Raw genomic sequence first — 14,693 nt, 5'->3', positions numbered from 1 at the left:
CACAAGTACTCCAACCATGATATTCTTTGTTGTAAACTAAATAAACCTATTTCCTTTAGGCATTAGCCAGGTGGATTTTTCATTATACCAACAGAAAACAGAAAAATATGGGCAGCTATGGTACAATTTCTAACTTAGGTTGCATCATAATTAATATATTCAATTATAAATTACAAATTTATAAATAAATTGAAAATGCAGGGATGCTGATTTCTATTATTATAAGTTCTTTATACAGTTAAATATCTATTGAGTGCTTATTATATGAGAATATAAAAATAATATGCTAGGTGTTAATTATTTTAGCTATTGTTTAAAGTTGAAATTATGTCTCTAGATGAGCAAACTAAGTCTTCAAAGGAAGAATGACATATTCAGGTCTCAGAAAGAAATTAGCTTCCTATCTCCTCTTTTCATCTTCAAGAATAGGGTCGACAAGTCTCTTTGCTATAAAATATTCCTTGATCATTTTTAAACAATTGACACCATTATAATGTTTAATCACATTTACATAAACATAAATATAATGAATCAGAGGATCAACAGGAAAAAATACTTGTAACATACATGATAGACCAATTCCCTTCTTTAATGAATATTAAGTTGAATACTAATATTCCCACACTATTTAATATTTTAGTCTCAATTTCATGTTTATAAGATAGAAGTTAATCTTCATAAGGTTGATTTGAAACAAAAATAATAAATGTAAATACATGCTTGGAATTTAATAGATTATTTAAAGAGAGATACACTTAGTAATATAATTGATCTGTTTTGGCACTAAATCCCAAAATAAAACTTAGAGGTTTAATGAGATTTATCCTTTAAATAAGCCTTTTGAATGGGAAATCTAATTATCAGAAACTCTTCCAAATTGTGACCATAACAAATGGAATCATGTAACCTGTCTGTGCTTCACATCAAACATATCTTTATTCAAACCTCACAAGACAATATTCAAAACAAATAGGAATTTCAGAATCATTGTCAAAAGACTTTTTGTTGGTCGTGGGGCTTGAACTCTGGGCCTGGGTGTTGTCCCTCAGCTCTTCAGCTCTTGAGCCACAGGACCACTTCCTGTTTTCTGAGTGGTTTAATGGAGATAAGGGTCTCATAGACTTTCCTGCCTGGGATGGCTTTGAACCCCCACCCTCAAATCTCAGCCTCCTGAGTAGCTAGAATTAAAGGCATGAGCCACCAGTGCCCGGCTGTCAAAATATTTTTAGCAATTATTCATTTCTTTATGTGATATATATACATATATATATATATATGATGCTATTTTAAATGTAAAGCAAGGCTCTCTGTGCTGCATATGAATTAGTATACTCATCCTTGTTATACAATGCCTGTGATGTTGAGAAAGGTTGTAGGGTTGTATTTCACACAGTGTGCTTTAATATTATATTCTATGTAGCCTATAAATATACTAACATATTTGCTTTGTACCCTAATGATAGAATTGATAAGTACAAAATAATCTCACTCATTAATATGTAATCATTTTCACTCATAAATATCTACTTAAAACTATAGAGTTTTTTTCGTCAGTCATGGGGCCTGAACTCTGGGCCTGGGTGTTGTCCCTTAGCTCTTCAGCTCAAGGCTAGCACTCTACGACTTGAGCCACAGCGCCACTTCTGGCTTCTTCTGCTTCTGTGGTGCAGAGGAATTGAACCCAGGGCCTCATGGATGCAAGGCAAGCACTTTACCACTGAGCCACCTTCCCAGCCCTACAGAGATTTATTTTGTATTTCTGTATATACCATAAATGTATACATACAGATTTAAATTGAAATGAAAAATAAATGGCTTTTTTTGCCAGTCCTGGGGCTTGAGCTCCTGGCAATGACACTGATCCTCAGCTTTTGTGCCCACAGTAAGCACTCTACCACTTGAATCCCAGCTCTACTTCTAGCTTTTTGTAGTTATTTGGAGATGAGAGTCTCATGGGCTTTACTGCCTGGACTAGCTTTGAACTATGATCCTCAGATCTCAGCTTCCTGAGTAGTTAGCATTAAAGATGTGTGCATTGGTTCCTGGCATGTTCATTTCTACAATGAATTTTTTTTCCTCAGTGGCTCTAAGGTTTGAACTCACGCTAGGCTGGTACTTTATCATCATGGAAGCCCTACTTCCAACCCTATTTTTTCTATTCTCCCTCTCTTCTCTTTCTCTCTTTTCTTTCTTCCTTCATTACTCTCCTTCCTTCTCTCTCCTTCTTTTCTTTCTTTCTTCCTTCCTTCTTCCATTTTGTACTAATAACAGGGTTTGAACTCAGGGCCTCATGTTCTTGCTTGCCTTGCTTACTCATAGCTGACACTTTTAACTCTTGAGACACATATCCAACCCAGGTCTTTTTGCAGGTTATTTTGGAGATGGAATTGAGCATACTTTTCTCCCAGGGCTGGCTTTGAACTGTGGTCCTCCCCATCTCAACCTCCTGAGTAGATAGGATTTCAACTGGGTGCTGTTAGCACCCAGGTTTCTACTGGTTATTTTTGAGACAGGTCCTCACTTTCTATTTATGTTTGTGTATGAGCCATGATCTACCTATTTAATACTTTCCATTATTACTGTGATTACCACTTTGATTACCACAGTGCTTGCCACTGTGTCTGGTTTCCTCCAGCGAATATGAAGTCTCACAGATTTTTTTTTTTGCCTAGGTTGGCCTATATTGCAAGCCTCCCAATCTCAGCTCCCAAGTAGGATTATAGATGGGAGTCACTGGTGCCCACCCTCTAAATTTAGTTTCTTAAGTGAGTTTTCAGATCTCTTTAAAGTTTATGTCAAATCTCATCACATACATGGCCTCATATAGGCTATTTTCTCCAATTTACTCTTGGGAGGAATAATTTATGTATACATGCTCATTTCTGTGGCATTTCTCTGGTAAGTTAAGTAACAAAAGTAAGTTGATGGATGTAAAATACAGTAAGTAGTATGCTTATATATACTTGTTTAGTGTTTGAAGTCAGGTTAACTCTTTTGCTTGTTTTATAATTACCAGTAATTAGCAAATATTTCTGAAATGATAACAATACATTTTCATTTAAAGCTGTCACACACTTTAGTGTCTCACTGAAGTAATAGTTACAGTCTGTAACTCAGTATAACTTTGTACCAACTCATCTTTGTAAGCCTCCACATGTTTAGACTATGATCAAGAGAATATCTCTTTAAGCTAGATACTGTTGGCTCATGCCTGTAATGCAAATTAATTAATCACTAAAACCAGAAGTAGAGCTATGGCTCAAGTGGTATTGTGCTAATTGTGAATATGAAAAAGCTCAGGGACAGCACCCAGACCCTGAGTCCAAGCCCGAGAGCCAACACACACACAAACACACACATACATACACATACACCAAAATCATCTTTAATCTTAACACTCTCAATATTTTCCCTTTATTATTTTAATTTCAATCCTTGTTTCTTTCCTTCACAGAGTTTCTAAAACTTTGAATATTTTTGGTTTACTTTCCCATCAATAAATGTCATGAAAGCATGTCTATATTGCTCACTGTAATAATTTCTGTTCTTACAAGAGTTACATAATATGTATTCAGTATGAACCGATTAAAGAATAAAATCTACAGCTATAATTTTAGAATATCTGATAAGTGCCTCTCTTAAAATGTAAAATATTATATACCTGATAAACTGTAAATGACCAAATAGAAAACCAGCAAAGAAACAGTGGCCTTAACACTACAGAACAAGTGGAACTTGTAGACATATCTAGAGTATTCCAATCAAGAGCAGCAGGACACAACTTCTTAAGAAAATCTGGAATATACTTCAAGTATTTTTTAAAAACTTAGGAAATATGAAATCAGCCCAAGTATCATTTCTAATTACAATCCAATGAAAATAAAAATCAACAGTTAAATAATGAGTTGCAAAAATAAAAAAATACATGGAAATTATCCACCGTACTTTTTTATCAAACAATAAGCCTAAAGAATAAATCAGGAGGGAAATAAGGTATTGAGACAACTAAAAATACATATAAAACTTATCAACATTTATGATATTACTACTGCCAAAGCAGTAGTAAATGAGTGAAGTAGAATATTAAATTTCTATATTAAGAAAAAGAGACTTCAAAATTTATACTTCAAGCAATTAGACAAGAAGAATAAAAATCCATTTTTAAAAGAAAGATACAATTATGATCAGAATAAAAGAAATAATGACTAAATAATATAAATATCAATGAAACAAGAATTTCTCTCTTTTGGAAAAAAAAACAAATTGTTTAAATAGGGATACAGGTGGACCCATTGCAACAATGAGATGTAGAAGACGTTATGTCGAAAAACGAACTTTACAGCTTTGGCACCGGTGGGGGGGTGGGGGAGGTAACAATGCTTAATACGAAATGTACTCATTATCTTGCTGTTGTAATTGTAACCCCTCTGTATGCTTTTTCACAATAAAAAACAATTTCTTTCTTTCTTTCTTTCTTTCTTTCTTTCTTTCTTTCTTTCTTTCTTTCTTTCTTTCTTTCTTTCTTTCTTTCTTTCTTTCTTTCTTTCTTTCTTTCTTTCTTTCTTGTCATTCAAGGCTTGAAGACTGTCCCTGGGCATTTCTGCTCTCAAAGCTAGTGCTCTATCACTTTGAGCCATAGCACAAATTTGGTTTTCTAGAAATTAATTGAAGATGAGAGTCTCACAGACTTTCCTTCTCCAGGCTGGCTTTGAACCATGATCTTCAGATCTTTGCCTCTCTGGGTAGCTGGGATTACAGGCATGGGTCACCAATACCTGGCAAAAATTTCTCTTTTTAAAAGATTAACAAAGCTGAAAAACTTTTAGATAGAATAAAGAAAATCCTCAAGATCATCAGTGAAGGAAGTAACCTTAGAACAATTGCTATAGAAATAGGATGTACTGTGAAAGAATTCCATAAACATCAACAAACTAGATAGCTTAGAAGAAATGGAATCATTCAAGAAAATACAAAACCTTTCAAAGACTGAATCATGAAGAAATAAAAAGTCTGAAAAGACCAATAGAAGTAAAGAGAAGAATCAGTCATCAAAAAACTGTCAACCAAGAAAAACCAAGGGCTAGATGACATTAATTTCCACAGCAATTTTAAAAAGGTAAATTTTATTGAAATATTATAAAATAACTAAACTGAAGTTAACGCTTGCATACTCATCATATGAGGTCAGAATAATCTTGGAACCAAACAGAAATAAAACACCATCTCTGTCCCCCCCCCCCAGCAAAAACAAAAACAAAAACAAGCCGGCATCTTTGATGAATACAGAGGCCAAAACACTCAAGGAAATTGTAGCAACTGACTTCAATAGTATTAACAAATGGAATTTATCCCTGTGATATAAGGATGTTTCAATGTATATACGGTATACTAAATTGAGACTGGGCATGTGGTTTATACTTTTAATCTCAGCTACTCAAGAAATTGAGATTTGAGGATCATAATTTGAAGGTAACCAGGCAGAAAAATCTGAGAGACACATCTCCAATTAATTACTAGAGGGCTTTAATTGGAGTTGTAGAGTGCCAGTCTTCACAGAAAAAGTTGAGTAAGAGTTTGTCAAAGCTTTGAATTCAGATCTTAGTTCTCTCACAGGAAGGAAGGCAGGCAGGCAGGCAGGCAGGCAGGCAGGCAGGCAGGCAGGCAGGCAGGCAGGCAGGCAGGCAGGCAGAAAAGAAAGAAAGAAAGAAAGAAAGAAAGAAAGAAAGAAAGAAAGAAAGAAAGAAAGAAAGAAAGAAAGAAAGAAAGAAAGAAAGAAAGAAAGAAAGAAAGAAAGAAAGAAAGAAGAAAGAAAGAAGAAAGAAAGAAGAAAGAAAGAGAGAGAAAGAGAGAGAAAGAGAGAAAGAAAGAAAAAGAAAGAGAGAGAAAGAGAAAGAAAGAAAGAAAGAAAGAAAGAAAGAAAGAAAGAAAGAAAGAAAGAAAGAAAGAAAGAAAGAAAGAAAGAAAAAGAAAGAAAGAAAGAAGCAAGGAAGGAAGGAAGCAAGGAAGGAAGGGAGGGAATGGAAAGAAAGGAAGGAAGGAAAAGAAAGAGAAAGAAGGGAAGAAAGAAGTAAAGGAATTAGTATAACACTTTAACAGAATAGATGATTTACAAGTTAAATAATGATCTCAGTTGATGCTGAAAAGATAATTAACAAAATCCAATAGTATTTTATGATATTTAAAAACTCTCACTAAAATAGGCATGTATGAAATTAGACTAATATAATGGAGGTTATATATAAATTGACCACAGCTATTATGTTCAGCTGTCATGTTATCCAGCAATTTCACTTCTGGGTATTTTATCCAAAGAATTAAAATCAATATCTTAGAGATATTTACACTTCTATGCTGATTACAAAACTGTTCACAATGTCAAAATGTGGAGGAAACATTTTAAGTGTCCACTGAAGCTTTGAAAAGCACAAATGGTGAAGAGAGACAGACTTTGAACACATGTGCACACATTGCATGATGAGTACTTCCTTTTACTTAATCAAGTTCCCGAATATATAGTTGCTATTTTTAGAAATCTAGTATTGTCCAATGAATCGCAACTTAATCTCATACTTTATAAATATGTATGAGCTAAAATTTTAAAGAGAATTGTTCATCTGAACTTTACCATCAATTATAACAAAAAGACCCATAAGTATGAGTTTGCTATTCCCCCCATTGTTACTATAAGCATCCCGATTTTTCTGCTAGATGTAATTAATAGTTTAGGATTTATTTTACAGATCTCTTCAGTTATGAAGATGCTTTTTTCACATATTTTCTACATATGTTAAGTATTTCTATTTTATATGCTCCATTACTTCTTATTTTGCAAATGTATAATTAATTATTTACCTGTCCTATTGGTTATAGGTATTTCCTATATGTTTGAAAACTACTGTTCATCACCCAGAGAGAGAAAGGACACAGAATAGGTTTTGCTTTCCAAATACTTTTTTTTAGATAGTAAAAGACTAAGAGGAAGAAGCAATGGTGAGAAAGGAACAAACCATTTGGCTGGTAGGGCTGGGCATTTCAATTGTGAAATATCACAGCTGTTTTACAAGCATGATATCAGGTTTGAATCTTAATTCTGCAAGTAAGTAGCTGCTTCAACAAATCCATCCCATTTAACTGTCCCCTAAAATATTACTTCAGGTAAATTGTCTGACAAATGTATTGTATCGTTGAAGTAGATGTGTTTTTAAAAGACTTTACAACTGCAAATATTGAATAAGAGAAGTGCCTCTTTTGTGTTCTGGTAAGAATCCAAGGAGTATAATTCCTTTTATCCATTTACAATTGTAGGACTTGAATCAAAGTATGGATAACTTTCGAAAGCCTGATTTCAGGACTTTGTGACATACCTAATACCAAAGCAAATTACTAAAGCATCAAAAGGTTTATTAAATGAATATATCTTAAGCTGTGTAAGGAACACAAAAATAAACAAGGTCTTCATAGCAGAAATATAATTTCACTTAACACCTAGGAAAATTCTCACATAAAGACATAGTTCCTCTGCAAGGAAGACAATATTCCTGTAAAGTCAATAAAGGAGCAAGAGAACAGCCTGAAGCTTGCAAACAACTGGAAGAAAGCTTTAACTAGAATGACATCTATGAAAATTGAGTCAATTGAGTAGACGTAAGGGAGAAATTGTATAAAGATACAACTGAGTAAATTTGTTTCATTACTGAATAGCAGGTGGATAGAAAGAATAAAGAATATGTCTCATATGCAAGACTCACTGTTGAGTCATTTCCTGATTTATATAACACAGAGGACAAGAAAAAATGTATGAGCAGTGAAATATAGTTTACTAGGTTTGAGACATCAGTGCACATCTAAGTACTGATACATACCAAAGAGTTGGGGATGACAAAGGTGATTGTACAGGGTGCCAGTGGCTGACTCCTGTAATCCTAGCTATTAAGTCATAAGAGGTCTGAGGATCATGATTTAAAGCCAGCCCAGGAAGGAAAGACAATGAGACTCATATCTCCAATTAACCACTAAAATGTCAGAATTGGAGCTGTGGTTTAAGTGGTAGAGTACTAGCTTGGAGTGAAAAGCTAAGGGACAGTGCCCAGGTCCTGAGTTCAAGTCTCAGTACCAGCAAGGGAAAAAAATGTGACTGTAACTGAAGAGATTAGGAGTGACAAGGACAAATATGGTCATTTGCATATAGATTGAAGTCAGGAGATTAAATCATGCTAATAAAGGAATGAAAATAAAAGATAAGAAGGTTAAGAGATCTTCTTGGAGATTCTTGTCTTAAGGGAGTTGGAAGTTGGAGAGTCAGACAGTGAAAGAAATACAAAACAGTAGAGGGGGAGAAGAATTTGCTGAGCACAACGCCTCTGAGAAAAGTGTTTCAAGGATGGTAGAAATTATGAGAGTTAAATAAAGGGCACTTGATTCAGTGACTAAGAATATTTGTTGAATAAATACACTAATGAATAAACATACTTTGTGGAAGATGGTAGATTAAAGAAAGTATCACATGAAAAGCATACTAACAAGGAAGAAGGAAAATAAAAGGGGATTAAAGGAATAACATACAGTATATTGGATCAAAATACATTATATGCATATGTAGAAATACCAAAATGAAATGTTTTGGTAAATTGTAGCTATATTTCCATGATACAAAGAGTACTATGCTTGAGGAAAGAGGCATATATGTGCTATATGAGTCCACGGGAATTCTGAACAGTGTGAAACTATAGGAGAGAGGGAAAGAGACAGAGACACATTGAAAATGAAAGAATGATCAGAGATGTGTGGTGTGTGTGTGCGTGCGCGCATGTGCGTGCGTGCGTGCGTGTGTGTGCGCGCGTGTGTGTGTGTGTGTGTGTGTGTGTGTGTGTGTGTGTGCGTGTGTACTAATACTGGGGCTTGACCTCAGGGAAACACAGTGTTGCTTTGCATTTTTGGTCAAGGCTGGCACTCTTCCACTTGAATCATATCACCATTTTGGGCTTAGTATATTGGAGCAAAAGAATCTCAGACTTTATGGTCCCATCTGGCTTTAACCTGTGATCATCAGGTATCAACCTCCTGAGTAGCTAGGATTACAAGTGTGAGCCTCCAGCACACAGCTTTAATAGTATAATGCCTTAATGAGGCAATAATGATGAAAAAGCACACCAAAGTATAGGCATTGGAGAAAAACCAGAAAATTCAGCTTAAGAAAGTGATAATGAGTATCACAAAAGAGGTAGGTGGACCCATTGCAACAATGAGATGTACAAGTCGTTATGTTGAAAACAAACTTTACAACTTTGGGGTGGGGGGGGCGTGGAGGATGGGGGGCAGGGGCGGGGGGGGGAGGATGGGAAACAAAGGAGGAGGCTACAATGCTTGATAAGAAGTGTACTCATTATCTTGCTCATGTAATTGTAACCCCTCTGTACAGTATTTTCACAATAAAAATTTTTTTTTTTTTAAAAAGAGTGATAATGTGGGCAGAGAGGAACCTTTGTATTGGTTCCTTTATTTTAGGATATAAAACTTATTCCTTAAATCGTAATCATTTCCATTGGAGAATTTTCATTTAAAAAACAGTTTAGAGAGTCAGAAGAAGTTGAGAAAGAATGAACAGGATGTATGTAAGGAGAGAAAGGTGGATTAATTTGAATTTAAATTGGAGATCAAAGTAACACTTCTCTCTGATGGATGTTACAAGGATTAGATTCCTGTGACAGGTGACACAAACACACAGTAATGTGGTAGAATTGTTACTTATAGTTAATGAAGAGTCTGTTTTAAATTTCTTGTTCAAGATTATATAACTAGCTTTTGTGAAAATTCACATAGAAACAGAATTGAAAATTAATACCAAGTCACAAAAATATTCTTACTCAATGTCTTTTGTTCAGCTTTGCAAGAATACTGGCCAAGTACAGAATGCATAGCTAAGCATTAAAATAGAGGTTGCTATGGTGAAAATATTTCCCACTTTACAATTTTCTACCTCATCTATCAATTGCTGCCAAATAAATTGACAATTAAATGCACGCCACTATCATGAAAACAGTTTATGAACCTTTCAAATTGTATACTTTCAAATTCACCAACAGGTCCATACTGAATAAACTGCCATTCAGAATGTAGTTTTGATAAAATACACTTTCTTAACAACTTTACAAATAGCTCTACTGAGCCAAATAAAGCTTTCTTATAAAAAGAAATTCTTGTAAATCTTGCTATTCTAGTCCTCTTCATTTCCATGCTCTAATACATATAAGGCTATAATTTCATATGTCTTCAGGATTTCTACTATATTGCAAGTCTGAAAAACTTCTGAGTCAGTCCCCAGTGTACAATATATTAAAGCCTATATAGAATCGGGTCTGTTTTGATGTGACTTTTTCTTGTAACTTTTATAAAGCCTGTTCTATAAAATTTAAATGATCAAAATTTAAAGAGATCACAGGAAAAACCTTGCAATTTTATTTTCTTAAACAGAATATCACCATACTTTATAGAATGTAATTAACAAATGTACCCTCTAAAAGTGTCATTTCATGAATGAAAAAGAGCTAGATATCTAGAAAAATCTCAGCAATAGGAAGTACACTTAATACTTTTGTATATTTGTCCACACATTTTTTAGCATTACATACATGGATCTTTTAATAAACTTCATGCTTGTATAATGAACAACAGTCTTTGCAAAAACTAAAAGAGAACCTTACGAATTATTATATCACAAGAGTACAATTTATGATGAATGAATATTTATTAAATTTAGAAAAGTCTCAACAGAACAGCAGCATGTGAGAGATCCTAATAAAACTGGGGAAAACAAAATAGCTTTGAAAGAAGGATAAAAGCACCGAAAACTTCATACAGGCAAAAGCAATGTCACATTATCTTGGAAATTCTCTAGTCTTAGAACAGAGAGTAAACATTGACAAACCTGTGAAGGGAACTGGCTCCGCACAGGGTCAGAGGTGGTGACATAAGCAGCCTGAGTGTAGGCATAGCTCTTGAAGCGAGGCTTAGGAGAGGAAGAAGTTCGCTCATAGCCTTGTGCTAGACTGACTGTGATCTGTAGAGGGTTTGGGAGAGAGGGAATGCGAAGGAAAATAGACATGGTAAATCATCCAGCAAGAATGGTCTCAATATGCTACGAAACCAAACATTAAATGAAAAAGAAGAGATGAACCATTCCATCTTAAACACATATTAGTGATATTAAAAAGTGGTGCGATACGAATGGTGCCACTTCCACAAGAGGCTTACACGCCGCCACTGGTGCTGTCGCCAAGTCTTTAGTGATTCCTGAGAAGTTCCAGCACATTTTGCGAGTACTCAACACCAACATCGATGGGCGGTGGAAAATATCCTTTGCCATCACTGCCATTAAGGGTGTGGGGCGAAGATCGGCTCATGTAGTGTTGAGGAAGGCGGACGCTGACATCACCAAGAGGGCTGGAGAACTCACAGAGGATGAGGGGGAACGTGTGATTACCGTTATGCAGAATCCAAGTCAGTACAAGATCCCAGACTGGTTCTTAAACACACAGAAGGATGGAAAGGATGGAAAATGCAGCCAGGTTCTGGCCCATGGTCTGGATAATAAGCTCCGTGAAGACCTGGAGCAGCTCAAAAAGATTCGAGCCCACAGAGGGCTGCGCCACTTCTGGAGCCTTCGAGTCAAAGGCCAACACACCAAGACCCCATGGTCGCACTGTGGGTGTGTCCAAGAAGAAATGAGTGTAGGCCTTTTCTGCTAATAAATAGATTATATACTGAAAAAATGAATTGTGGTATTTACAATTCTTATCATATTGGAGAACAGATAGTTTGGAAAGGTAACTAGGGTAAGATTGAAGCATGCACATTGCAAAGCAACTTTAGTTTACTCTAATTCTCAACTCTAGTAGCATGATTCTTTTAAATCTGGTAAAAAAAAATAGGCAATTTTCTCTGAACCCAAAGTAAACAAAGGCAGAATTCATCAGGTCTATACCCTGAAAAAGACTGAAGCTTTCATAAACTAAAAATAGAACTAGCTCAGAGTGAGAAAATTAGGCTTGAGAATTTATCCTCCCTTCAGAAGAAATTTTACTAAAGGCTTTTCCATTATTTTTACCTAAAAATACAAGAACTTACCCCCAAATCTCACTGTTCAGAGAAAGAATAAACCACTTAATAAAAGAAGCCCTCTGAATTCATTTCATGATTTAATAAGAATTTCAACATATGCATTATCCACTTAATTTGTATTAGAAATATCATAAAATGTTTTCTTCTCTCAACAATATTACATTCTATACCCAGAAATCATTATATCCAATAAGTTGCCAATAAGCTTTTGAAAAAACACATTTTTGTGTGGTACTGGGGATTGAAGCAGAGTGTTGCATCTGCTAAGCAAGCACTTTGACACTTAGCTACATCCCAGTATGGAAAACACATTTTTAGAGTGCCTGTCTTTGCTTTTGCTTGGCTATTGGCTCTTTGTTTTATGTTTTAGAGTTTAAATTTTAACATGTATATTATTCTGCATGACATGATACATATAAATAGCACAATATTTGAACAACGTTCTTTGAAAAGAATATTGTACATATCAGATATAATTTAAATGATTCATATAGTTGGTGTTTGTATCATTATGTATATACACAATATGGTAGGCTTTATATATGTATTATAGTACATATATGTGATATATATACATATATGTCCATTATCCATTGTATGTAAACACACTTGAGTATGTGAGTATAATACTTAAAAATGTGCATAGAATAGGAAATAATTTTCATATTAGCTGTTCTTTGGATTCTTTACCTGTTGAGAATAGTGCATCTGATGATGTAATTGAAAATGTTCTTCTCTAGTCACTTTTGATGGCCTTGGCAACATTTCTACTTCCTGGATGGCTTCAATGCTCACTTGTTGAGGCAAAACTTGAAAGAGTGATGTGATGTACATTAAGATAGACTTCTTATCTGGATAAGTGGTAGCAACATCTGTAAGTACATTAATACCATACATCAATTTTTAGTTTCTAAATTTGAGACTCTGAAATGGTAATGAACAAATCAATGTTACAGGAAGAAGACAGATTAATGAGCACTCCATTGTCCATGAATGCCCCCTAGAGACTAATTAGAACATAATAATCAAGCCTACAATGTCCTTGCAATTTAGCAGACCAGTGGAATGAGCAATGAAATTAATTGCTTTTCCTTATTCACATAAAATCTTCATTCTTTTTTTTTTTTTTTTTTGGTTGGTCATGGGGCTTGAATTCAAGGTGTAGGCACTGTCCCTGAACTTTTTCACTCAAGGCTTCTACCACTTTGAGCCACAATACCACTTCTGGATTTCTGGTGGTTAATTGTCTCAGTTGACTTGAACCCCAATACTCAGATTTCAGCCTCCTCTGTAGGTAGGATTATAGGCATGAGCCACCAGCTCCTACATTAAAATCTTCATTCTTTCATCCCTTTTTCTAAATCAAATTTTCAAAAGTAGCCAATGTATGTGAGTAGCTTGCCATAGGTAAGAAAATTAAATGCAAATCTTAAATTTTCCTTTCCATAGAAAGTTATATTAGCATGTTAATTTAAATGATGCATTTGTAGTAAATTACCCAAAAGAGCTTAATGCCTTGGCACAAAGTAAACAAACCTTAAAATTTCTAATCAAAATTTCACTTGTGTTAAAGTACGTAAGGACTCAAATATATCTGTGTTAAAAATGAGCAATATATTACTTCAATCAAAATAAGACAAAATACCCTATATGCCATATAGAAAATGATTTTAAGTATTTCTGAACTGTGTGAAAATTTTTGCTTACATTGTGATATATCTGTTGAAGTTGGATTTCACTTTCCTACTAAGACTTTTGAAATATATATATATATATATATATATATATATATATATATATATGAAGTCTTACACATGATTCAAATAAGTCCAATTTCAAGTCATTTACCAAATCCAGACAGTGAATGAAACCCACTCTTTGAAAGTCTGTGGTACTTCATTACAGCTGGCACTTTTTCCAAAATCTTCTTTTGCTTCTTGGTGGTGTAACAGAACTACTGTGCTAAAAACAAGTAACCCCAATCTAATAATAATTCTTAATGTAAAGTGTACCATTCATTGCAGAATTGTTCATTAGAAGTCTTAAACAAGAAACAAGTAGTCATCCTTTAAAAAGAAGGCAATTTTGTCATGTGTAACTAATAAGGATGAACTTGTAGGATATCTTGCTAAGTGATAAACACCAGGCACACACAAAACTTGGTATTATATTCATTTAGAGACTAAAATGTTAAAAGCAAATAAATAAATACTAAAATGGTGGATACCAGGGGCTGATGTTGAGATTTTGAGGAATTGTAGGCCAATGAATAAAATGTTTGAGTTAGGCAGGAGAAATAAATAAATTCAAGAGAAACATTACATCAACTAGCTCAGCACAACACATTGCATTCTCTAAAATTTTGACGTTATCAGCTTTCAGGTGGTCTCATCCAAAAATAGGGTAAATACCTGAGGTAAAATATATGTTAATTGTTTAAGCTTCATCACTCCACAATGTATACAAATTGAAAAGTACCATGTTGTAAATGATAAATGCATAAAATTTTATTTATCAATTAAATCAATCATATAAGTTTAAAAGAAAGAGTCCTGACAGGAGATCAGGAGAACACA

The 14,693-nt window shown here is 34.4% G+C and overlaps 1 protein-coding gene and 1 pseudogene across 9 annotated transcripts in view; one reads left to right on the top strand and one right to left on the bottom strand.

Moving 5' to 3' along the window:
* The window catches only part of Dmd (dystrophin), a 2,040,854-nt gene that overhangs the window by 1,475,774 nt on the left and 550,387 nt on the right, over positions 1-14,693 (bottom strand). For all 9 annotated transcript variants that reach the window (XM_070040660.1, XM_070040663.1, XM_070040664.1 and 6 more), the window contains 2 exons: positions 12,808-12,989; positions 10,925-11,056 (listed from right to left, as the gene is read on the bottom strand). In XM_070040660.1, the coding sequence (XP_069896761.1) occupies positions 10,925-11,056; positions 12,808-12,989 (314 nt within the window). The remainder of the gene's footprint in view (positions 1-10,924; positions 11,057-12,807; positions 12,990-14,693) is intronic.
* LOC138839270 (small ribosomal subunit protein uS13-like) lies at positions 11,082-11,724 on the top strand (annotated as a pseudogene).

Source organism: Dipodomys merriami, unplaced genomic scaffold (genome assembly GCF_024711535.1).
Source record: "Dipodomys merriami isolate MVZ:Mamm:240054 unplaced genomic scaffold, mDipMer1.0.p SCAF_3, whole genome shotgun sequence".
Lineage (NCBI taxonomy): Eukaryota > Metazoa > Chordata > Mammalia > Rodentia > Heteromyidae > Dipodomys > Dipodomys merriami.
The sequence above is the reverse complement of the archived record's forward strand: the minus strand, read 5'-3'. Positions and strand labels throughout refer to the sequence as shown.